At 34.0% G+C, this 25,885-nt stretch overlaps 1 protein-coding gene across 4 annotated transcripts in view; it reads right to left on the minus strand.

The window, feature by feature from the left end:
- The window catches only part of CSMD1 (CUB and Sushi multiple domains 1), a 1,072,055-nt gene that overhangs the window by 99,400 nt on the left and 946,770 nt on the right, over positions 1-25,885 (minus strand). For all 4 annotated transcript variants that reach the window (XM_086876027.1, XM_086876026.1, XM_086876028.1 and 1 more), the window contains exons 40-46: positions 25,581-25,697; positions 21,517-21,726; positions 9,873-10,061; positions 5,948-6,125; positions 3,940-4,085; positions 2,935-3,015; positions 2,674-2,787 (exon numbers count right to left, since the gene is read on the minus strand). In XM_086876027.1, coding sequence (XP_086732153.1) covers positions 2,674-2,787; positions 2,935-3,015; positions 3,940-4,085; positions 5,948-6,125; positions 9,873-10,061; positions 21,517-21,726; positions 25,581-25,697 — 1,035 coding nt within the window. The remainder of the gene's footprint in view (positions 1-2,673; positions 2,788-2,934; positions 3,016-3,939; positions 4,086-5,947; positions 6,126-9,872; positions 10,062-21,516; positions 21,727-25,580; positions 25,698-25,885) is intronic.

Below are 25,885 nucleotides of genomic sequence, written 5' to 3' on the forward strand. Positions count from 1 at the left end.
CAGGTTGATTCAACTCCCTACACATTTAGAAGTTTAGGAATTGATGTGAAATTTACCAGCTGAGAAAATCTGAGCTGCAAAATAGATTAAATGCTTGAGCCCCACAATATATTTGATTATCAATTATTTACAAGTAAATCCCATGAATTTTAAAAGTAGCTACTGTAAAATAGCTTGGAATGAAACAGGAATAAATACTAAAAACATGCTTTAGGCATATTGGAGGACAAAAGTAATCTATTTTACATTCATTTTTAATAACATTGTTGTACATGTAAATTCCAAATAATGTTATTTGTTAAACTTGTATAAATTCATGCACAGAAGCAATGCTTAGAAAAATATAACAGGAAATAACTATCTTTATGTTACACAGTCACATGCAATTGTGTGCAGTGAGGTATTGTCATAAGAAAGGTAATTCTGCATGGCAGCATAACACTTTCTTCATATTCTCGTTTTAAGGAATACATTCCCTAATATGGCTTTTGAAGAAATCTGATCTAGGTTTTTTGGGGAAGGCCTGACCAAGCTTCTTAACTGTAGTACTACTTTTGATATCCTTATCTTTGATTTTGCTTCTATTCATAAATATTATCACCTCATTAGGACAATATTATCACATTATCTCCTTAATTTGTTTTGGGCTGCTATATTACCTTATACTGAATACCCATTATTTCTTTAACTCTTTAGTATCTCAATTTTTGTGACCACTACTGGAATATTTCTTGCTGTCACACTGCCCATCATGCTTTAATTTACACCTCTACACTTTCCTAGCAGCAACTAAAAAATGAAAGACATTTGTAGCAAGAGGATAAAGGGATAGGATGAGAGCAGTGGCTCCAAGTGTAGAAACAGAAATCACGACTGTTCAACCACTGTGAGGCATAAACCCATTCACACTGACAGCATGTTCTGTATGGGTGCCTCGGGCTCTGCATGCTGGAAAATACTTGGCAAGATAACACAGTACAAAACATTTTGAGAAAGTCTGTCCTCAGACAGGAAGGGAAAAGGAGCTGTAAGAAAACTGTGGTGTATTGTGATTACAGCTACGCTGAAGGTCATTTATTGAGAATGATGTAGAAGTGGTCATGCAGACTGATTTTTCTTGCCTGTCAGATATGTCATCAGACTCATATATAATATGCTAGAACTTGGCCTTCTATCATAGAAATGTATTTTTTGACTACTACAACATATTGGCACAGCTCAGGGAAATGGAAAGTGTTCTTGTATCTTTAAAAACATGAAGCTGATCTAAACAAGGACAATACGAACAACTATAAATTATAGGTAAAAGGTAGAAATACAAGAAGGCAGTTCAAAAATTAATTTGAAATACATTATGCAAATTGCATAGCAAGTAGAATTTTTTTTTCAAGTCTATGAGGATAAAATAATTTTATAGAAATGCTGATCCATCCTGCATCACTCCTAAGGAAAAGGAATTGGGCAGGGTATTGAGAAGGATGGGAAGAATAATTAAAAATATTGAATATCTTCTGGTCTATAGAATCATGATACAAGTATGGTGAATAAAGAATAACTTTTAAGAGTTACTGATTGTTTTTTCCCATAAAAGCTGGACAGAGAAATAACTTCTAATATTAAATAAATAAATAAATAAATAAATAAATAAATAAATAATTTCTGTAACTTCTTGCACAAAAATTTGTGGATTTAAGGTGTTTACATGGGTTCAAAATAGAACTGAATAATTCTAATGAAGAAACAGCCGTACAGGATTTAAAATATAAAGAACATTTCTAGCTGGTTTAGCTACAGCTGGGTTGAGGCCCTAATTAACTGCATGTTTGCAATGATTTTCTGTCCTTCACTAGAAAATCATTATTGGCCAGTGCTAAATATGGAACACTGGGTATATGGTCTGGTATACAGAATTTCTGGTCAGATGCAGAAATGTATATTTCCACCCCCTTCAGATAATTTGGTTTACAAAATGCAACATGTGTACTTTCAAATATTTATTTATGAGTAATGACTGTTATAAAGACAGTCATTAAAAGCACAACTTTTAAGTGATCTTGCAATATTTTATATGATTCATAAATATAAGCTAGGGTTTTATAATAAAATAGGAATTACATTCAACATTTATGTCCACAGTAATACTGGGAAGGCTGGGATAAAAATAAAACCAAGTAATTCTAGTTTCCAGAAATTAAGGAATTAAGGAAATTAAATTTATATAAAGATACAACTTTGCTGAAGAAAAGAAATCAGGTGCAACTTTTTCATGGAAGTCTGGTATAAAATGTCACCATATTTGTCAAAGCACAGAGAATAATTTCTTATTTTAATTTGAAAGTATCATAAATGATTTTTTAGTATTTTTCAAAAATAAAAATAAATCCTTGGTTTGATATGAAGCAATATAGAATATTGCAAAGTAATCTAAGAAATCAGTGTTTCAGTAATGGTGGAGTCAAATAGTTAAAATCACTTCTCATTGGTTCTAAAGAATAAAATTTCTACATGAAATTCTTAGGGCCAAATACATTAAAAAAATGTGAATTTCTTAGATATTAGAGAAGTAAATGGAAAATTTTCTTTTTAGCATCAACAAAATGACGGTGTCTAAAATTTGATGCTTTATGTAGGATGCACATTAATGACATACACACCATGCAAGTACATATTTACCTTCACAGGACGGAGAGGACCCTTCAAACTGCAACTGTGCATTCAGTTTGCAGGTTAATATATCTTGTCCAACAAGGGTGAAACCAGGATGGCACCTGTACTTCACAAAATCTCCTGAAAAAGGTATTGAAAAAAAAGTTAAACCTCAAAAATTCCTTCAAACAAAAACTTATCAAAATCTCAGATGGAAGATGAAATAGCTTAGTTTAACTAGAATTCAAGTAAAAACAGAAGAAAGGAAAAGAAATACTATCTTTTTACCTATTTCAAAGTCATCATCTTCTGTAAACAAATCTGCATGTGCAACTGTGGGTGGAGGCTGGCACTTCCTGAGCTGATAAGCTGCAAATTTAAGTGAAAAAAATTAAATGCTGGTGTGTTAAAGAGTATTTTACAGAGAATTCATAATCCTATCCACCTTAGTTTTTGCTTCTCTGGTTAAGTGCACTGGGTGATAATGTATCATGACCTCATTTTAGGAGAAAAGTACAGACAAGAGAAACATTTCAAATTCTGCGTAACAATTTCATATGGACTTCCCCATGCAAATAGATATCTCAGATACTCTGTGACAATTACTTTGGTCTTTATGAATAATTAATTGTATATTTTTAATTTAGAGTCCAGAAGGCTAAAAAGCTTCTATTTATTACACGTATTTTGGGTGACAGTCCAAATTAGAACTAGAATTATACTTCAGCTTTTCACTTCTGTGTTAGATGCCTAATTTTCACCACCTTTAGTGCTGAATGTAACTTTGAACAAAGTATTTTGCTGTGTATCAGTCCTTATGCTATTGTTCAACCCTACCATAGCATCCCAGAAACTTTTCTGACCATGAGCCCTAGGCATGGTCATCTGGAGAATAATTTTAGTAAAGAAAGTTAAATCTTATTGAATAAATAGGCCAAAGTAATTAAAAGGGTAAGAGCTTAATATTAGATGGTAATGGGTAACTTTAAAGATAGAACACAGTTCATTAAAAGCACCAAATTAACATTCTTAGGATTTTTTTAATATTTAATTAAAAAATAAAAAACACAAAAAAACACAAAAAAAACACAAAAAAACTAAACAAAACAAAAAATGAAACAAAACAAAAAAACGAACAAACAAAACAAAACAGCAAATCCATGAATCCTGATAAATCAGTAAACCACAGAGTTAAGAAATATTTTTAAAATTCACTAAATTATTGTGGTTAATATATAAATTATAATTTATTTATTAATCTTTATTATCTTTAATTATATAAAGAAAACTGACCATGAAAATTGAGGACAAAGAATCCTCCTGTTGAAAAATCACTGTGAAATTTGAGGAGGACTTGGTTGGTAGAACTGTAAGCTGTTTCCAGAGCTGTGTTTCCACTGAAAACTCCTAGCTGAGGTGAATTATGGTCGGGACCATCCCTGAAATGTAAAACATTAACAAGTCAGCTGAAAACTAATGCTCTTTACATTCAAATTAACAGTCTCTTTTCTCTGGAGAGCAGTTTAAATTTTTGTAAGAAATGGTTTTCCTAATGATTTAAAATGAGTTCCTCTTTTTTTTTTTTTTTAATTTTAGCCACAGAGAATACTCTTTCCAACTTCAAACATGATATTTTTTTAGAGACCAGGCTAGTTTGCAATAATTTTTATATTTACATGGGCAAGAAATGCAGTGGTGGCAAGAAATTTTAAATGTGTGTTCCTGCCAAAAATTTTCATGTACAGATCATAAGAAGAGAAAACCAAGAAAATAGAAATCTTGTCATGCTTGTCATATTTCCAGCATTTTGAACAAGGTGCTACAAGTCTTCAGCTCACGGTTAAAACACAGAATTGTGGAAATTGCAAGTTATTCTGCCATTTAAATAAATTCCAAAAATTCAAAGGTGTGTCTTAAGGGGGAAAAAAGAATGGGAAAAAAAACCAGGAAAAAATTGTGTGTTTTTTGTTTCTCAACAGTAGGATAAGACACCCAAAGAGAAACACACTCCAGTAACATCAGGCTTCATTCACTTCCAGTATCATAATGTGGAACATTCAGGCCTGAACAGTCAGAATGAATAAGTAAACAGAATTCCATACTTTCATGACTGAACTATTTTTTTAGCTCTACAACACTTATTTCTGGCTATTTTGTATATTACATGTAATAAATATAAACTGAATGAAAAAATTTTTGCAATGTGTTATTCCAGAAGGCTTGAGATTATCTAGAATGTCTCTGAAAGCTGTTAGCTTTTGACCTTTCACTGTCTTTCAATCAGAGGGATATTTAGTCACCTCAGTTTGATCACTAAAAAGCCAAGCATTATATATATACAACCTGACAGACAAGATAATCTATGATATATTTTACACTTGAGTTTATAAGTAATGCAAATACCAGAGCAATCAAATGGCTGTTCAGAAATAGTGCATCGCTATAAACTGAGAAAACCTCACCAACAGCTATGGGAAGAGTGCACTAGCTGGGAGATCAGGGCAGCTGACTCATACAGGATTAAGTTATGTCCTGTATTCTGTGCAAACCTTCCTTTTCCTGAACTATCTGTAGCATATATGAGAAATCACTTTGCACAGTATGTGGGGTAAGGGCCAGGGTTAGACAGAGGCAATGTGCAACACCTTTGGGAATCATCTGTGCCTGCTCTTGAGTGCAGTAAATCCTTATGCAAGAATTTAAAAACCTCTAAGGCCTCTTCCTTCAGCTGAGGTCACAAGTTTAATGGGTTTGTGTAGAAAGAAATGCAAATTCATAGAAGAGGAACATACAGTATGAAGCTTAAAGACATGAAGGTACAAGGCCTGAAATTCTGGGTTAGAAAATATAAAAAGTATGTCTATCAAGCATATTGAAATATTAAGAAAATTTAAGAAAATCTTACTTAATGCCTAAATTAGTTAATGCCTAAAAATGACAGAAAGTTTTGCAAAAACTAACATATGTTGTCTGTATGTTCATGGAACTCATAATTCAACATAGTGTGGATTATTACATTGCTTTGACCTTATATGGCCTCAACTTAGAGAATAATCAAACAAGATCCAATTGATAACTGAGTTCAAGCTTCAAAATACTTTTTGGAACAACATTCTTAAAAAGTTCAGACAATGATAAATTTATTTTTTTTTCTTTCAGGTAACATTAGAGGTTGTTTTGTGCTGTTCTTCAGAATATATGATCACCTAAGGAACAATACTAAGAAAATCTGCAGCTTGGGACAGTGAGACTTCATAAATCAATCAGAAAAAAATCACTTCTCTTTCAAAAAACTGCATACCAAACTGCAATGTAGTCATTCACAGGTTCAGTCTGAAGTAAGGTAAAGTTGATATAAATCCCATGGCCCGGAGATACAATAATTAGCCAAGTACAGTCCTTGGAATTTGGGTATTCATCTGGAAATCCTGGGGAATAAACTGTACCATTCTGAGCAGTTACATTATAGCCACAAGGAGCTGAAAAGAAAACAAATTAAAAAAATTAGTAGTAGAAAATAGTTTTTCATGTTGCAAGTGGAATATCAAAATGCTACCAAATTCTTAAAGCTCCACAAGACAAGACAACCTAAATCTTAAAGGCAGCCTTTCCTTGGTTGGTTGCTTCTCAAATAAATATTGGCTTTTCTAAAAGTAATTTATGCTGATGTCTTTAGATTTCATTTCTTAAAATCCATCAAAATCTAATGTTTGCATACAATGCTTGAAAATAAGTCCACACACCATTTAAAAAGGGGCACCTTTTGTTTGTATTCAAGATTAAAAAACAAATAAGCAAAGAGGTCTTCCATGTTTCCATCCAACTGAACTCTAGCTGAACTGGAATACAATTCTGCAAGAAATAGGTTGTTCTTTCACTAGTCCAAAACCATCATGCTTTATTTCTTCCAGGTTTGAGTAACTTTTAATGGTGATTCACTTGAATATTGTATGCCAATCATCCTTATGGCAAGTAAAATGGACATAGAGACACAAATTTGTGCACACCTGCTGATTGAAGTCTGTAGCTAAATCAAAGCTATGAAAAGCTTGACTTTATTCAAGGGGAGCAAATGTGTGATAATGTGCTCTTTTGAGTCTCAGTTTAGAAGAATTGACTGAATATGGGTAAAAGCATGTATCCAAGTAGACATATGGCCATTAGTGCAGATCACCTATTAGAATGAGACCTTAATCTCATTTATGGGCACTGAGCCTTGTTCTAGAACACTTCTCATTAGCTCTTACCATTAAGCTTATGTTACTATTGTCAGTGTTCCTGTGACTCTCCTTCAGACCCTCTTCACTTCTTTTTGAAGTTAACAAGTGATGGAAAAGAAAAGCAGAAAAAATATAAACGGAAAAAGAAAAAAACAGGAAAGGAAAAGGGAAAAAAGAAGGAGGATTGAGAAATGCAGAAGGATGTCTCAATTTCTGTCTGGTTTAAAGCTGCTATACTGTTGTGGTAGAAGATAATCTGGCCAGTTGATGAGTAGCCCTTTTTGAAGGAGTTCTTTTAATAATCTCTGCATTCACAGGACAGGCTAAGGAGAATTTAACCACTTCACTTTCTTCATCCATATCAGTAGTGTATGATGCATTCAGCACATTTTCAATCCTGTGCAATGTGTTCTAGGTTGATTCTGTTTGAGCAGGAGGTTGGACAAGATGACCCACTGTGGTGGTGCCTTCCAACCTGACCCAGTTTGTGATTCTGTGAACAGAATGGCACCTGCTCCTGAACCATGAATCTTTAGTGGCCAACAAATGAAACCAGCTAAGGAAAATAAAGGGTTTGTTCTGTCTGTCTGATTCCTGGTTGCATGTGGAGGCCAAGGACATCTGACCCTGTCTATCAGATCTAGGAGTTCTGATGAAAATGTGACTGAAGTCCACTTTTTACTATATCCTAAACCCCTATATTCATGCAATGATCGCTTGTCTGGTCTCTAGAATGGAAATCTGTTCTGTTCTCTCCACATCCACAGTACTCCATGTTTATAATTAAGACTGCTTTGACAGTTATGCTTACTATAGAGCATAGGCTTCCTAAGTCTAATATTAACTTCTAATTAATATACAGGATTTTTCTGATTAAAATTTTATATTTAAATATATCTTGAGTTGCCTATATTTTTGACAGGTTTACTAATGGTACTAATGATTCCATACATTTTTTATTTTCACTTCATTATTCTCTAATACTCCAGAAGGAATGCAGATTGATTGTATCTCAGTAATGACAGTTTAATTGCTCTTATATGATTGTTAGCCATGAAAGATCAATAAATTTTGTCAGACAAAAAGTGCCACGGGTAACAAAACTCTAATAAAGTAATACACATGGCTGTCACTAGACTTTCTCCAAAGATCTTTAAAAATCACAGAAAACATAAATTTAAACAGAAATAACTGGTTAGATTTCACGCAAGATAAAAATAGCTTTAGTGTGAATAAACAAATCACTCTAAATTAATGACTTTTTACGTTAAACTTTGAATGACAGGGTGAAGAAACACAGATTTTTGAAATCAGTAAATGTATAATCAAATCTTCTAAACTATCAAATGCTAACAATAGACCACATGTTGATTTATAAATGAATGAATGCCATACTATTTGTTCTCCTACCCATTTATACCTAATTACATTGTGTTGGAAAGACAGTAAACGTTTTAAAATTCCACCCAAAGATACCCAAACCCAGTTAGTCATTTACTGACAATTACATACATTATACTAAGACATCTATGGTAAATCACTAGAACAACTTGATTGCATAGGAGTAAAGTCTTAGTGTATCAGTATAGGACATGATGCTACTATGATTATATGAGCAGAAATTAATCTAATTTTCTCCCATGTACAGATTCTTAGCCTTCAAAAGTATGTGCAATCTTCTGTAGAAAGTTTCCATTCAAACTTCTAACAAAACTGGTCATAGCTGGAAAAATGAATTAATTCTTTCACTGATTTCTCTCTCAGATCTACTGTCAAATGACAACAGAGTAACAATTTGTTTTCCTTGTAGAAAAAAAAAACTCAAAAATGTTCAATTATTCAATCATTTCAGCAGTACTAGGTGGAGCTTTAATGTACACAGATGAATTTTCCACAAATCAAGTAGTGTGCTGAGAGACAGAAAACTCTTAATACTCAGTCAAAACAGAAAAGAACCTGCTGTTTAGTCAGAAATGGTACCTATAAATGTACACAGCCACACACACAATGGAGCTGCATGCATTCAGGGCTCAGCTGCGTGGAGGAGATGTAGATGACTGTGGGTAGGCTTGGAAGGAAAGATTGACAGGCACAGGAACCAGGCCAAATGTACATTGTGAATTATAGAAATGTCAGTAGCAAAGGAATGCCTTCTTTGAGTTAGAAAATGAAGATAAAACCACTGAATTAAAATTATGGATGAGGGGACAGGGAAAAGTAAGAATGACCTTATCTTCACATCATTATAAATATTAATTTGCTTCTTGCATGTTATTTCAAACTGAACATATATTATTTACTCTTGTTTCTGATTCTGATTCTGAAAATACTGATTTATAGCATAAAAATCTGTTTCTCCTCCTTCATGAATTTTAGGAAATATGCTTCTCTAGGGGGTAAAGAGGAATAAGAATAGATAGAAGGCTGCATGCCCTTTGATGCTGCATCTGTGTCACTAAAATAAAAATATGATGTGTTGGACTTTGGCTAGGTTTCTAAAAAAATTTTAAAAACACTGACTATTAACACTTTACATTTTTATATCAATTTTTAGTTGGTATTTTGAAAATTTACCATATATTTAATACAAAGAGAAATATTACAGATCTATTTATAGTGACCTTTTAACATTGATAACTTTGTATTTTCTTCCAGAACATTGATAAAGTTGTCTCAATAACCTAACTGCTTTTGAATAAAGTATCTTCTTGAACTAGTCCTTCACATAGAGTTTAAGATAATTTCTGTCAGTATCACGAATTCTCATAATCAATACAACTGACAGATATTAATAGGAATAATAAATCACTGCTGAGGAACATGATTCATGAAACATTTATGATTTATAAAAGCACATAATATTATGCCTTGATTTGCTTACACTACAGATTAGGATAAAGGCACTGTTATTCAGCAAAAGCTGCAATATATACAGGCAAACAAACAAATAAAGAAAAATCAGAAAGTGCTGTGAGTTCTGAAGCAAAGCTACTACCAGAAAGTTACCTTCACATCTGGGGAAGTGATAGTTCCAATTTCTGTTGATTCCATGTTGACAAGTGAGAACAGGCTGCCCTCTCAAAACATATCCAGGATAGCATTCAAATGATACTGACTGTCCCACACTGTAATCTGAGTTGACTATATAGCCATTCAAAAACGGAGGAGGGTCGGGGCAGTTCTGTAACTCGTAAGCTGGAAGAAAACAGAAGTACTTTTTATAGCTTAATCTGCTCTCATCACAGGAAGTACACATTAGCATAAAATCTGTAATGCATTCAATAACAGGCAAACACTGGAATGCCAAGCTCCAGTAAATCAGAGATTAACACATAACAAGAGATAAATCATCCATTTGGACCATACAGAAATATTTAGTAATGCATAACAAAGTCATTAATTCCTTAAAACTTTCTGAAATACAAGATTTTCACAATCCATTGAATTTTTAATATAGATTAAATCATGCCCAAAAAAACAACTGACCTAAAGAAATTAAAATAATTAATGAATGACTTTAACACAACAGCACCATAAAGATCTAAAAAAATTACAAATACCTATGAAGAGAAAGGACCTTTTAGAATATCACCATGCAAAAAATTGCTTTAATGATTCACCATATTTCATGTTGGTTTCTGTGTTTTTGAAAACATCAAAATATTATACAATGAAACACATTTAATTAATAAAAATCGAATGATGAAAATTCAGAATGAGCTTTCATTAATAACATTTACTAAGATATAAAAATAATGTAAGCAGTTCCATATGAAGCAATACAAAGACTGTTATATAAAAATGTTATGCAGAATTATTTGCAAACAACTTCACATACACTGGATAGTAAGTAATTGCCATTTAAGAAATAACTGTTAAAAAGATGAATGCCCTGCTCTTTTTGACCACTCAATTTCCAGTTAACAAATACTTCTGTCAGAAGAAAGTTCAAACAAGAATAATAATACCAGTGTGCTCTGTATCCACGTCTTGTTAAGTCCAAGCTCTAAAAATATGGCAAAAAAATATGATGAACATATTCTTGAACAAAGTGTTTAGTTACTTTTTTCAAAGTTAACCTTTACAATATGAACATGTTCATCCTGGAAGTATATACTTATTATTTTGAAATATATTATTTAAACAATCCATTTCAGCAAGATTAAGCTAAACATATATTTTAGATATGCTTAAGTGCCTACTTAAAGTGAAGTTTACACTTAATTGCTTCACTGAAGTACAACTACTGTCAGTAAGTTTTTTAGTCATTGCTAATTACAGTCATGCTGTGCAATAAAAAGATTCACTTTAAGACAGCCTTCTTCTTTTCCTTAATTCCTTCAGTGAATCCAGAATTCAGTGTTTGTAGTGCTAGAAAAAGATGTAGAGGTACTAGAAATATTCTTAAACCCTCTAAAAATACAGATCCCCCCTTCTCTCAAATAACAATAAAATAAGAAATTAAATTCAAAACCTAATAATAAAAATTAAGTGCTACTGAAAGGAAATACAAAAAGGTTTATTTTCCCTAAATTGTGGATCATTAAATTTTGTGCTAAATCTAGTAATGCCTCATTAATTTTTAATGTTATTATTACTCCTGCTACGATTTGTGTAGTACTAATACAGATAATATCATTATTATCAATATCTTTATACAAAATAGAGTAGTAGAAAACTATTTAAGAGTACAGGATTCTGAAGTGTACTAATACTGAAATATTAAACCACATAAAAATCTCTTTAGCAAATTATATTAAAATTGATTAGAAAATTACTCCAGAAGATCAGAAAATCTCACAGATTTTCTTAAAAAAAGATGCAGTAATGCATTACCCAGCAGTTACAACAGTGTTTTTGAACAATGTAAATACTGGAATTTTTAAACTTTGATTGTAGAACCTTTTGAGGAGATGAATACCATTCTTCCTTATTGGTTAACTTGTTACAATATAGTATTCATAGATTATGTTTTGAAAGTACTTAACACAGTCTCAGGATTTTTGAAGTTAGTATTAAAAATCACTTTCAGGGAAGAAAACTCTCTCATGATCTACATGATAACAGAGTAATCTTTTTTATAACCATAGAACCACTCAGATGAGAGAGGAAATCCTGACAGAATTGACAGAGGTGTTCCATAGACTAAGTGATTGTGTGTATATCTCTCAAAAGAGATAAACAGGGAAGGTGCTGACAAAAATTATATGGGATAAGAGGAGGATATTGTCCTGGTTTCTGCTAGGGAAGAGTTAATTTCTTCTTTTTTTTTTTTTTTTTTTTTTTTTTTTTTTTTTTTTTTTTTTTTTTTAATTTGTCTCATGGTCTACCAGTGACGTGACCTGAACTGACCAAAGGGATATTTCATACCATAGAACATCATGCCTGGTATTATATGTTCAGGAAGGGGGTTCTGGTATCAGACAGCAGGTGGTGAGGAAGTTGTAGACTGCAATGATGTCTCCTCTCAGTCTCCTCCAGGCCTGAACAGACCAAGTGCCCTCAGCTATTCCTCCTACAGCTTCCTCTCAAGGCTCTTCACCATCTTTTTACCCTCCTTTGTACTGTCTCTAATAGTTTAATATATTTCTTATATTGCAGTGCCCAGAACTGCCCCCAGCACTGCAGGTGAGGCTGCCCCAGTGCAGAGCAGAGCAGGACAATCCCCTCCCTTGCCTGGCTGGCCATGCTGGGCCTGATGTCCCCAGAACAGCACTGACACTCCTGGCTGCCAGGGCACTGCTGACTCATATTCAGCTTTCAATTAGCCAGGATCTCCAGGTCCTTTTCTGTGGCACTGCTTTCCACAATCTCATTCCCCAGCCTGTCTGTACAGCCTGGGTTGGCACATTCCAGGTGCAAAACCAAGCACTTTCCATTATTGAACTTCATATGCTTGGTGATTGCCCAATCCTCTAATTTGCCGAGGTCTTTCTGCAGGGCCTCTGTGCCTTCATGGGAGTCAACACCTCTTCCCAGTTTTCTATCATCTGCCAGCTTTCTTAGTATTCCTTCCAGTCCTGCCTCCAGGTTACCTACTAAATTGTGGGAGAGCACAAGGCCTGAGATAGAGTCCTGTGAGCCCCACTAGTGACAGGCCACCACTCTGGTGTCATCCCTGTCAGTCACCCTTTGTGCCCAAACCATGAGCCAGTTGCTCACTCATCATGTGATGTGTTTATCCAGCTGTGTGCTGGACATTTTGTCCAGAAATATCCTCTAAGAAACAGTATCAAAAGCTTTGCTGAAATCCAAGAAGATCATATGAGCTGACTTCCCTTTATCCAAGAGGTGGGTTACCTTGTCATCAAAGGAAAGCAAGTTTGATAAGCAAGACTTTCTCTCATGAAGTTGTGCTGGCTGTGACCAATAACTGCATTGTCTTTCTGGGTTTTTTCAATACCTCCCAGAATAAGCTTCTCCATAAATTTACCAGGCAGTAAAGTGAGATTATTGGGCTACAGTACCTGGGATCCTCATTCTTGCCCTTCTTGAAAACCAGGACAATGTCCACTAGCTTTGAGTCAGCTGGGACCTCTCCAGACTCCCAAGACTGCTTAAAAATCAAGAGAGGTTTTGCAATTACATCAGCCAGCTCTTTGAGGACTCTTAAATGAATTCTATCAGGCCCCATAGATTTGTAGACAGTCTCTTTATGGAGAAGCTCCTTGTACTTTTTATTGAGAAATGCATATGCTTTTTGCCTATTGTAAATAAGGCAAACAAAACACACGCGGAAATTTTGTGGGTTTGGTCTGGTATTTGTTTTAGTAAGAGAAAAACCTGTGTCTAAAGCAGATCACCATTAATTTGAAGGTCAGACAGTTGGGGATGAAAGCGCTTGCATATGAGCAGAGTGTAACTTTGTTTTGCTATCTGTTATTTTAGAAAATAATGTATAAAATTTAACATACTCTGCTTGTCTTTTCTGGTATAAATCCTATAGATGACTCATAAATTATTGGTCAGGTGATCCATGTGACTAGGATACTATGATTTATAAGCCACTCAGGAAATATTTTATAGTTTTAGTATAAATATAATTTATATTCTTCTTTGTTCTTTTGATATATGCAATAACACCTGATTTAACAGAGCAGTAGTCATGACTAACAAATTCTGCCAACAAATCCTGATATAACAACTTGCACTAGAAAGCCCTTTTTATGGGTGTCATGCCTGAAGACTTATTTGCTACTGAGCTCTACAAACTGAGATTCCATTCCACTGCAGACAAAAACTCTAGTGAGAGCCTGAAATAAAATGTAAAGGAAAAGATTTAATTCCAATATTGGCAACAGTCAAATACTTGCATTTTAAAATTATCTCCTAAAGCCATTTGGCATGTATTTGTGCAGTAGATTTTTCTGCTGATAAGAAAAGATTGTAAATCATAACAGAAATGTTGAGGAAATTATTCTCTGCTACCTTGTTGCTATGGTTCAAATGTATTTTCCATCTTACTTACTAGGATATACTTACTTATACTAGGATGACTTATTGGTTTTTCAAGTGTCACATATTTCTGTAACACTTAAACATGGAAATAATTGCTTTACAATAAAATGGTATTAGCAGATAATTGAGCATGCAATCACTCAAATGCTAGGAAAGCTCACAATTAGCTCACTTAAAACTTTCATTTAGGCTTCTTGTACATTCCTCCAATATCATGGTGTGTATAACTACTGACTCAATAAAAAATCCACTTCTCAGACTAGACTGGCCCACCATGAGTTTTTTTGGAAAGGCTTTTTAAAGTTGATCTAGTTCCAACTTCCCTGCCATGGGTATCAATATATTTTAGTAGATCAGACTGCTAGAATTGTCATCTAACCTCACTTTGGAGTGAGCTGATAAGCAGGCTACATCTCTGCAGGTGGGGAGATTTAATCAGTGTAACTACAGTCAGCCTAGACCAGAAAAAAACAGTGGGAGCAGAAGGTGGGGATTTCACTGACTCCATTCCGTAGTCCAGGCGAAATCCAGTCCGTGTTTTCCCTCCAACCGAATGACTCCGTTCCCATGTTGGAATGGATGGTGAGGATGGGAGAAGGTCTGGGATGCTCTTTTCCCTCTGTTTTAAATCGTTGGCTTTGCTGGTTCAGAGGTATGGATTCAAGCACTACCTGAAAAATCTTGAAGGGATTACTCTGGGGCATGTAGATGCAGTCCAGAGTGACATTTGTTTAAAGCAGCTTTAGAGGAAGGCAGGGGTTTTTCTTCTTGCTGGTCTTACCCAGCTCATCCTGGAAAATCAGCAGAGTTTCACAATTCTCAGCTGCCACATTCAGTGCCAAATGAAATTCCGTGCCTAATGTTGGATGAGGTGTTTATTTTAGCAGCTGGTGACATACATGTTATACAGGCCTGCAAATGTGCACAAAATCCAGTGGCATATTTTCTTTAGGTGTTACTTTACTATTTTCCTTTAGGGATTGGGAATTCACAAATTTTCTTGTTTCGGTGTCTTACCACCTTCATGTTCCTTATGTCCAATCTAAGTCTACCATCTTTTGATTTAAAACTGCTGACCCTTCTCACTTAAGGGCCACAGTAAGGACTTCCTGAAACTTCTCATTTAGGCTGAACGCCAACTCTTTCATCCTCTCTTCACAGAGGAGGTGCTCCAGCCTGCTGTTTACTTTCCAGTCTTTCTCCAGACCCACTTTAACAGGGCTGTGCCTGGTTTGTGCTTGAAGCACCAGAGCTGAATGCAGAGCTGAATCTCCAGGTGGGGTCTCAAGAGAGTGAAGCAGAGGGAGAGAATTGCCCCCCCCTTGATCTGCTGCCAATGCCTCTTTTTATGGAAGCCCAGAATGCAGATTGCAGCCCAGGATAGGACTGGCAATCTAGAACCTCAGCTTATTGTTGTAGGCACCAAAGAACATAATCTTATTAGATATCATGACTGAGTCATGACATCATAAGACATCACTTAATGATTTAGAAAACAATTTGCTACAAGGCCCTCAAAAAATTCTATTTCATTTCCTTTAGCATTCCTACCCTAGGACATAATTTGAAACCATTTTAGAAATACAGTAGCTTTTCAACAATGCCCTTTTCATTCTGTGATTCCTATGGCTCGGAAGCTCCATCATAATCATCTTTTTTTCCAGATAAAGGCCGTCAGATTTAACATGTTTAAATCATGTTTTGTATGTACATGAGTGTTTATGGAAAAAAGGGAGGGAAATTAGAAATTTTTGCTGTGTATTTTCTGGAACATATTGCTCAAACTCTGAAATATATGAGAGAAAAATTCTTACTTCATATTTAGCTTTATCTCATATTGAGATTTAGAGCAGACCGAAAATAGTGTTATAGTTCCAATAATAGGAACTAGGACTTCCACAGCAAAAATTATACAAATCAAACATTTATTCTGCTTCCTTAAAGAAGCTCTAGCCCTAAAGGGAGAGATATGTGGGAAAAAAAAGAGATGTTCCAGAACTATTAGCAGCTGAGGAAACAATAATATGTACAGGAATTAAAGCCCACAAATACGTCTTATAACCCATTAGACTGTGTTCTTCGTACACTAAATTCTGTTATGAATCTCTCAAAGGCCTTAAAAGCATTTTTTCTGAGCTGGCATAATGGCTTGCCAATCAAACTTCTGTGACTGTTCTTCTCAGACTTAGTGTACAGAGACTGTTTATATCTCAGATATTGAGATTTGACATATATGGGGGTCTCAGAACCTCAAGATCACCAGTCAAATGAGGTATAGAAATGTTCTATGTATTTGTGGTCATTTCCTCTCCTTGCTATTTTACATAGGTGACAAAACTATAACACTCATAACAAGAGACAGTCTTTCTCAATGCTTCTCTTTTTTAACTAAACAGTACAAAAGTTATTTCAACAGCAGAAAAAATGTAATTAAACTTAAATGTTGCTCTTTAAAAAGTCCGTCACTTTTAAAATAATTTCATTATCTTGGAAAAAAAAAAAAAATCTCTAACTTCTCCCAGTAGTTCAACAGGCAATCACTGTGAACTTCCTTCTTGCTACAAGTGAAACAAAAGGTTCCACAACACACAGAAATTCAGCAATCCATCTTTAACATAATGGAATACCCACCATTCCCTATGCATTGCAACTGCAAAGCTGAAGGGAAAAGAGAAAATTAAAATATCAGAGCATGAAACAATAAGGATATGATCAGCAATGGTACTGAGAGCTGTAATTCCCCCAGGGTTCTGCTAAAGAGACAAAGCTTTTTAATGCATTCAGAAATACACAGTATTTAGGTTATATTTTCAAATCCTGTGCTGTGAGAATTAAGGCCCAGCACTAGATGGGTATGTATGGTATGTATAGCAAGTATGGGTAGAAAATATTTTACAGTTCTCAGTGTGCATTCACTTTTCTTCTTCCTAAAAATAATATACAGTCCCAAGCTATATTAAGATTCAATCTCATAACCATTTTCCAGCCTTCAGAAAATCAGTAGAAAAATTGAAAAATCGCATTATTAGTTTCATAATTCACTCTACAATGTTTATATTCTTTGCTTTCCCTTGAGATGAGAGGTTATCAAAGAACCTTATCCTTCATAAAATCCCAAGATCTCTAGAAAAATCCATTTTTTTTATAGCATGCAAGCATGATTGAATAAGCATAGCCATCACCCACCTCTCTTTATTTTTAGATTGGTATCTACAAAAAAGGTATTTACCTGGAAAAAAGTCTGCTACCTTAGTGCCCTTATGTATTGTATTCTCGTTGGCAGAAAAGGCAATTATTTTCACTTAAAAAAATCAGTCCTTGAATTGGACTGAGTTTAGTACCATACAGTAAAAACCCTGAATTTAATCTTAAATCTCTTTAAATGTAATTGAAATGTAACAGATCAGATTAGAACTAAGCTATGCAATTTTGTGGGCACTCCTAATATGTAACACATTCACTAAGACAACTAGAATGGGTTTGGCAAATGTGACTGTAACTGCATACTTTTTGCCTACTCTTCTTTTTTTTTAAAGGTAAATTAAATTAATTTCGCTACTAGAAAAGTAATGCTTATTTTATTTATAATTTTTTTTTCCCCCAATTATAGTATTTTAGGACATCCTAAAATGAAATCAATTAGATGAACTCTTAAAAACACCCATGTGGTTAAATGTATAAAGATGTCAGGATCTCAGCATCATTTGCTTTGCTTTTCACATTCATTTCTAGAAATGACAAAAGTAGACAACTTAACTGTGTCAGCATCAATTGGACTAAAAATAAATTCTTAGCTTTCCATAGTATTTTCCATAGTATCCCTTTTGCCCATAAGAAGATTTTGAATGTGACATTCATACTAAACTCTCATATTTTATCTCCCTCCCACATTTATATCCCATGAATAGCAGTTAGGGAAGACATTGCATATTAAATTGAGTTGTGAAAAAGAGTATTCTAACTGGATAGGAAACAAGCCAAACTGAATTGAAATCTGTGGAGTAATGTTGCATCTTTCTTCTAAACAAGGGCTTTATTTCAGAACAGCGAAATTTTACTGAAACTGGACAATAGTGACAAAATTGTGTAAAGAAAGATGACAAAAAGGGTGACAGCCAGACAACAAAATGATGCTAAATTCCATCATCCAAACAAATCAGGCTAAGACTTGTATGCCATTTGATCTACTGAAAGGAAAACTTCTAATAGGGAAGAAAGAAGGAAAAAGTAACATTAGAGAAATGGAGAATTATTTTTTAAGTTGAGTTTCAGCAATTGCATATAATCTAAGAGAAGAGAGAGTAATTGAGAAATAGAATATTAAAAAAGAGCCTGAAAATCCAGAGATAATTCATCAGAAAAGATATCTAAGTATTAAGGACAAGAGATGTGGAATAGGAAAAGTCAGCTTTCAAAACCAACATATACTTTGTATGATAAATACCTTTTAGAATAATTCATTTTTTCCAGCACTTGATTTTTTTATTGAAGTGGATTATGTTGTGGATTATGTATTAGGTTTTTTTAAATGTTTTAAACCCATACATTCTTTAACATACCGACATATATGCACCCACATCCACACCAAAATACTCTCTCTATAGGTAAGGAGTAACACATAAAAATGAACTGCATGAGTTGTCTTAACAGATGAAGTTGCTTTGATTCTTACTCATGGGAAGCATAAAAGTGGATGAATGTATATGCATTTGATAGTGCAAATATACCCATAACTACACATTTTGTGAAACAAGATAAATACTAGTTATAATTTTTAGTTGAAATTAGAATGACCCAAATGTCAGTTAATTTAACTGTATTTCTTTCTTGGTTCTGCTATTTTTTTTGTTCTACTATTTTAACTATTAGACTAATAATTTAGCTGTGAAAAGTTTTATCAAATTATCACTGTTGAGAATTTAATATTTTTCTGGATTTTTTTCTATAAGTACTTGGAAAGTACTACTACAAGTTTCTGAATTTCAATGAATACTACTTTTTTGACATTTCATTTTGAGAATACTACTAACACAATCTTCATCACTTGAAACGTATTTAAGTCCCATGTAATGCAAAAATGTAATATTTCATAATATCTTGCTCTGGTTTTAAGTTAATTGCTTTTCCTATGTTTACATAATAGGATAAAAATTTACACAGTCATTGATACAGTCATGATCATACATTTGTTGACAGTTAACAAGTTGCAAGTGGGAGAAGTAGAAAGCATGCAACTTATCTAAAAAGCAACTGATTTTCAGAAGAGATGATTAGAATGAACAGAAAAATTGCAGTTCCTATTTTATCATGCCCTCTTCATCACATTCCCATTGACTTCAGAGCAGACCAAATAATCCTAGTGGACTTAGTAAGAAAGGGAAGAATAGAAGAAAAGAGTAATAAAACTATGCATTTGTTGCCTAAGCTATGGCACTGCTCCTAGAAGAACATGTTATACAGTCTACAAACAAAGTATGATTTAACTACTAGTTTCAGGGTAGAAAATGCTGTTAGTGAGGAAGAGCTTGTTACGGCAAGGAAAAACACACTAAAAATTAGAACCAGAACAAAGATTACTGGAGAATGTATAGAAAATATATCACATGGCTTTGTATTTGACTTGTCATTTCTTGTAACTTGACAATCACAATTATTTTTGGCTGGTCAGAAGGAAACTAACATTAGTTGGGTGTGATGCGTGTATATTGTAAGACTATGTAACAGAACAAAATTCTACAGATGACAGGGAGTCATGATTTCTTTGTGGGCATGCTTTATGAGCATCAGACTAATTCAGGTGTTCAGAAACTTTCTTGCTGTCCATTGACTCTATAGATATCATCTAACTATAAATGTATATATGCGTATGTATGCAAATAAATGATATACTGGGCCTGGAAATTATGGAGTTTGCTGTCTTCATAGAAGCTCCATATCTTTTTGTGTCTTCAGTTTGCGGCCAAAAGAATACTGATAACACATGAATGTTCTGGCTTTTGCTGAACAACATCAAAGCCATCTCTGTTTCCCACTATGCTCTGCCAGTAAATAAATTTGGAATATACAATAGGGTGAGTGAGGACACAACCAGGCAGATGACCTGAATTAAGTAGAGATCATCCATACCACATGGAATCATATTCAACAACAAAAGGCAAAAGAAGGGGACTAGAGACATTAGCCGTCTTTGGCTGGGCATCAGTCTGCCTGTGGGAGGTGGCGAGTGGTTGTCTTTGCATCATTCTGTTTTCCTTCTCTCTTCTTTGCCTTATGCTTCCTTCACCTGTTAAACAATGTTTTTTATCTTTGCCCCCAAGCTTTGTTTGAGTATTCCTTTCCTCTTTTCCCATCCCACTGGGGTGGGTAGGAAGTGAGCAAGTAGTTGTGTGGTGTTTAACAGCCCACTGGTGTTAACCCCCAACACATGATTAAGTTACTCAAATTAAGATTCTAGAAATAGGTGGCATGAAATCCCTCACAGATATCTGAAAATTAAACCAGCCATTCAATTTTGTTAAACTGTTCAGAACCTGTAATGGTGCTCAACTGTTGACAATAAGACTATTTTAACAGTTTAGAAATATGCACAAACTAATGATGTTTTATTGTCACTAATGGTAAATCAAACAAGCAAAGAAACAATGAAGATGAAGAAAAAAGCCAACAGTAAAGGACCACAAAAACTTCACGTTTTCAAATACTGATTATATGTGTTTGAAAATGAATATTGAATGTATTATCTGGTGTTTTTTCATTTCCTGGTGATTTTCACAGGAGTCTAGACTGCAAATACATAACATAGGAAATGATAAGACTTTTCACCTAAATATTTAAAATAACTTTTGTCATTACATTAATCATAAAAAGATTATAGAAATGAGAAAACAAGACAGTGAAAGTTAGTAGGATGAATTGATAACAGTACAGATGAATGGAATGGAAAGGGTTATCAGCTATGTGACCTTTGGCAAATGACATAATCTTCTTCTCAGGCTTTTACATCAGTATAACAAAGATTCCAACTCAAAAAAATTTCAATTTTAAAAATTCCAACCTATTTATTAAACAATCTTCAGATTTTAAAATGCTATATAATATATACCAGGCTTATCTTCTAAAATAATAATAAAAACAATTAAAATTTTATTTTTTCTTTCTAGCCATAAAGATCATTGTGCTAGTTCATACTTACCTTGGTATGTCAACTTAAATCCTTGCCTGTTTTCTGAGTGATCACTATAAAAATGGACAAGTGTTTCATGAGTAGTACTTAGCAAGGGTGATGGGAGTTCCATTCCACTAAACTGGCCAATCATAGAACTGGTGTGGTGAGGCCCATTCTGAATTTCAAGGAAATCATGATTTGCTTCAGTGGAGAAATTCAGAAACTGAATGTGTGCACCTGTAGCATTGAGAAAGGAAGAAAAATTTTATAACTCACGTTGCTTAATAGCAAAGCATGGAAATAAAAATAAAATGATAATAGTTGTTACAGGCTCTATATTTATACTTTAGTTGCCATTCAAAGTGGGATGCTGAAGTTAAAAAAATAGCTGCTGAGTATTACAAGAGTTGGAGTTTCTTTTTTTTTCTGGTTACTAATAAATATCATAACCACACATAAAGGGACAAATGAAAGCAAGCCATAAAGCCACAAAGTCAACACTGGGGATTTTTCATATTCCTGAATCAATAAACAGAAAGACTCAAGGGAGGGACAAACCACAAATCCTGCTGTGCCATGGCATGGTGGGGACTCTTCCACTCCAAGTGCATCCCTGTAGCTGGGCCAAGGCCTCCCACAAAGGCTCAGGATCAGCTAGGCACCCAGGGAGGTTACTAACAGAACGATCTTTCTGAGGCAGAAGATTACTTACCTACCTCCAGCTATCTACTCTACCTCATTTTTCCTGCCCCACATCATCTATATTTGTCTCCTTTTCCCTGTAGCTTAGGCCAGTGTGTCTTTGAAGCCATTTTATCCTGTACGCAGCCGTGTAAGACGCACTGAACTCCAGACTGGTGACAGGGACTTCAGAAAATTTACCACAAACCCTGTCCAGGAATCAGGTGCTTGAACAAGGCTTTTCAGCATTCAAAACATGCTGAACAGTTGGAAGTATAACATAATCTCATGAGAAGAGCTGTTTTGAAGTTCTGGCACTATTTCCTGTGGACTAAGGACCTGAAACCCAGTCTTAAACTAGGCAGATGTATCATATCAAAACAGAAATGAGGGATGAATCCCTGGTTTGGAAACCTAGTAACTTACAACTGCACTTTTTGGGCCTAACTTTGCTCTGGTAGACTGTGAAGAACCAGCTGTAATAGAATAAAACAGAATTACAGAATGAGCCAACAAAGCAGTGTGAAATAATCAATGCCTTAACTCTGCTTGACATGCTTACTTAGCAGTTGAGACATATTCTTCATTCCAGGAGAGAACACTATAGATTAATTACCAGGGTAATAGATTACCAGGGTAATTCACTCAGTCTTGTTTATAGCTGATTTCTTCACCTCTGTGGTTTAAGATTAAATCAATGGTATAAAAAAGATTTTTCTTTTTTTTTCTATGAGAGAAATTAAATAAGCTACCAAATAAACTGGTTATTATAAAACACTTGTAAAAATATGGGATATTTAGTTCTAGTACCTTCTCTGACCTATGCAAAGTGGGAGGTATGAAAACAAGTATTTCAGCTGCTGAATAAGAACACTTAATCCAGTGCTATCAACAGAGGGGTACACACTGAACCTATCAGTCCTAATATCAGCCCTCTCTGCATGATGCTTGATATGGCTAGTCTGGCTTGGATGAAGTCACTAATTTTACAGTGCTCTCAGGGTCTGAGATGAGGTAGAACACCAAGCACCCGGAAACATCTTGACTTCAATATTGATGGCTAGTGATTCCCAACTGAGATGGGACGTCAGCACCATGGAAATGATAAAGAATTGAGCAGAAACTTAGTGTTATACCTAAATTGCAAAAGTGACAAGCAGATAATCAAATTTGGCATATGGATATAGTGCCCAAACATTATTTAGGTATTTGAATAAAAGCATTTTCTGTTATGAAATAGTCTCTGATGAGATGTGGTGTACCTTTAAAACTGAATCATTCTAATTTAATTTCTGAGAAGGAATTTCTGTGTCTAGTTGTGTATATTCAGTATAGAAAGGCTTTGTGTTTTAAAAATATTAAAGTAGGTTTAAAGACAACTACCTGAAGTAGTTTCAAATATGCTTATTTCAATTAGAGAACACATTGTATGTGTTCCCTCAAGCCTTAAGTCCAAGTTTACACAATTTGCAAGTGTCAATTTGATATGTCAGAGAAGAATTTTTCTACACTAAACAATTTCTTACATAAAATTACATGGAATAAAACTGATAGCTGCAGAAAATAAATCATTATCTGGTCAGACTATAATTATATTACTTCCTGCTTGAATCTCAACAGCACTTCCTCTCTCACTTGAAAATACTCTGAATAATGAAAATTCCAAGCTGAGGGAATAGTTTTCACAAATGTGAATTAATTAACAGCTACATGTGATAATTTTAAAATCACAAATACTCACTTGAAAATATATGTGATCAATTTTAAATTATTTCAATTTTAGTAATGTCTTCTTTTACATGACTGATACATTTTCATGTAATGAAGAGAGCACTATATTTTGGTACACATTTATCTCCCACAATTTTTTTGTTAGACTGTTTAAGCACACAATTGTTTTAATACAATAGAATGTATGTAAACAAACAGCTTTTCAGTAGACAAGCTTATACTTCAAATTAAAATAATACCCAAGTAGAAGTACTTTGTGAAAGATCACATCAATTAGTTTTTTTTTTAACGTGATGTAAAGATATTATATGAGGATTATTTAAAAAAATACTTGAGGAAGAATATCACTGTAGGAACTTGGTGGTAAAAAACATCCTTTGTAGTATTTTTGAAGGAAATGATAGATCAGTGCTATGAACACCTTGTATGCGTTAAAACCCTTACTAAACAAAACTATTATATTTTCTATTTGTAGAATAACCAGCACCAGAGACTTTCAAAGAAGTGAGAGAAAGAATAACAGGATAGAAGGTGCTCATGTGCAAATAATTCATGAAAAATTTTCTACATGGAAAAGCTTAAAGAAAAAGAGCAACTCTGACACATATGAAGGACTATTTTTCAAAGGCTGTATTGTAATAACCTAATTAGGATGACATTACTTATCATTTCTATTACCTTGAAAATGTAGCTAGATAATGTCCAAACTAGCAAAGGATGTTCTGTCTGTGGTTATCCTACATCTATAAGGATATCTAAGGCTACTAAGGCTATCCATAATTATGGTGGTTCAGTTTTGCCCTGTGTTCACTGATAAAGGGCACTATTCTAAAGAGCAGCAAAGCAGTTCTACAGATTAACTTAGTGAAATACTATGAAAGTAGTACATCTCACTACAAAAATCCCTCTTATGAATGCAAGTGGAGAACGTGGAAATAAACTAATTTCCTCAGAAAAAAATAGTAAACTTAGTAATGAGATTTTAAAATTAATTTTCTTGTTGAACATTGACATTGAGTTTATAGTATGGGATGTGAATTTTCACGGCAAGGAAACTTATTCCTCTCTCAGTTCTGATAATGATAAAAGGCTGTGTTTTGTACTTACAGATTCCTTATTATCCATGATTACCTTTTCAACATAGTTTTTACTTATTTCTGAAGGTATTCTTTGTATGACAACAGTTTCCATGTAAACCTACAAAGATTCTAAGTTGGCAACTGTAATCTAGGATTTGGAATCAAGTTTGAGAATGATTTTAACCAAATTCGTAGTTCTAGAAGTGAGGTTTTGTCTACTTTTATAGAACATAAAACACTGTTTAAAAAGTCACTTGGAGAACAAAAGACCATTATTTAATTTAAAAGTCAAATTATTTATTTTACCTGATATTTCTTCATGCCACAGATCTCATTTGCTTTGAAATCAGTTTCTGAGACAGACTGAGTAAATAACAAGTTTCTCTGGCAAAGTCACATTTTAAAATTGCCAACCATTTTCATTTCAAATATAGCAAATAATTATGTTAGGGCTTGCAACATATTCACTTGATAAAGTCCACGTCATATTGGAAATAAAATATGTATAATAATAATTTTTTAATTTATATAAATATATTAAAATATACATTTAAATCTGATTATTACAAATAATTGCTCTTCCAATATAAGTTTACTTACCATATCCAATAGGCAACAAAATTTTCCATGTACAATCTAAGTTACTGGGGTAATTTCCAGGAAAACCTGGGCTCAGGATCACACCAGCCATGTTTGTCAGTGTTCCACCACATTTAGCTATTAAAAAGAAAAAGAAAATCACTGTATCTTTTATTAATATTATTTCTTAGTATTTGACATATCCTTAATTCAAAATGGATTTTTCATTTTGCTCCCATGACCCAAAAGCAGTGAAATTTATTATAGTCAAAACACTCCACATGAAGGAGGAAAAAAAATGGAATCAGTTCAGAGCAAAATCTTTA

The sequence above is a fragment of the Cyanistes caeruleus genome, chromosome 2 (assembly GCF_971803275.1).
Source record: "Cyanistes caeruleus chromosome 2, bCyaCae1.hap1.1, whole genome shotgun sequence".
Taxonomy (NCBI): Eukaryota; Metazoa; Chordata; class Aves; order Passeriformes; family Paridae; genus Cyanistes; species Cyanistes caeruleus.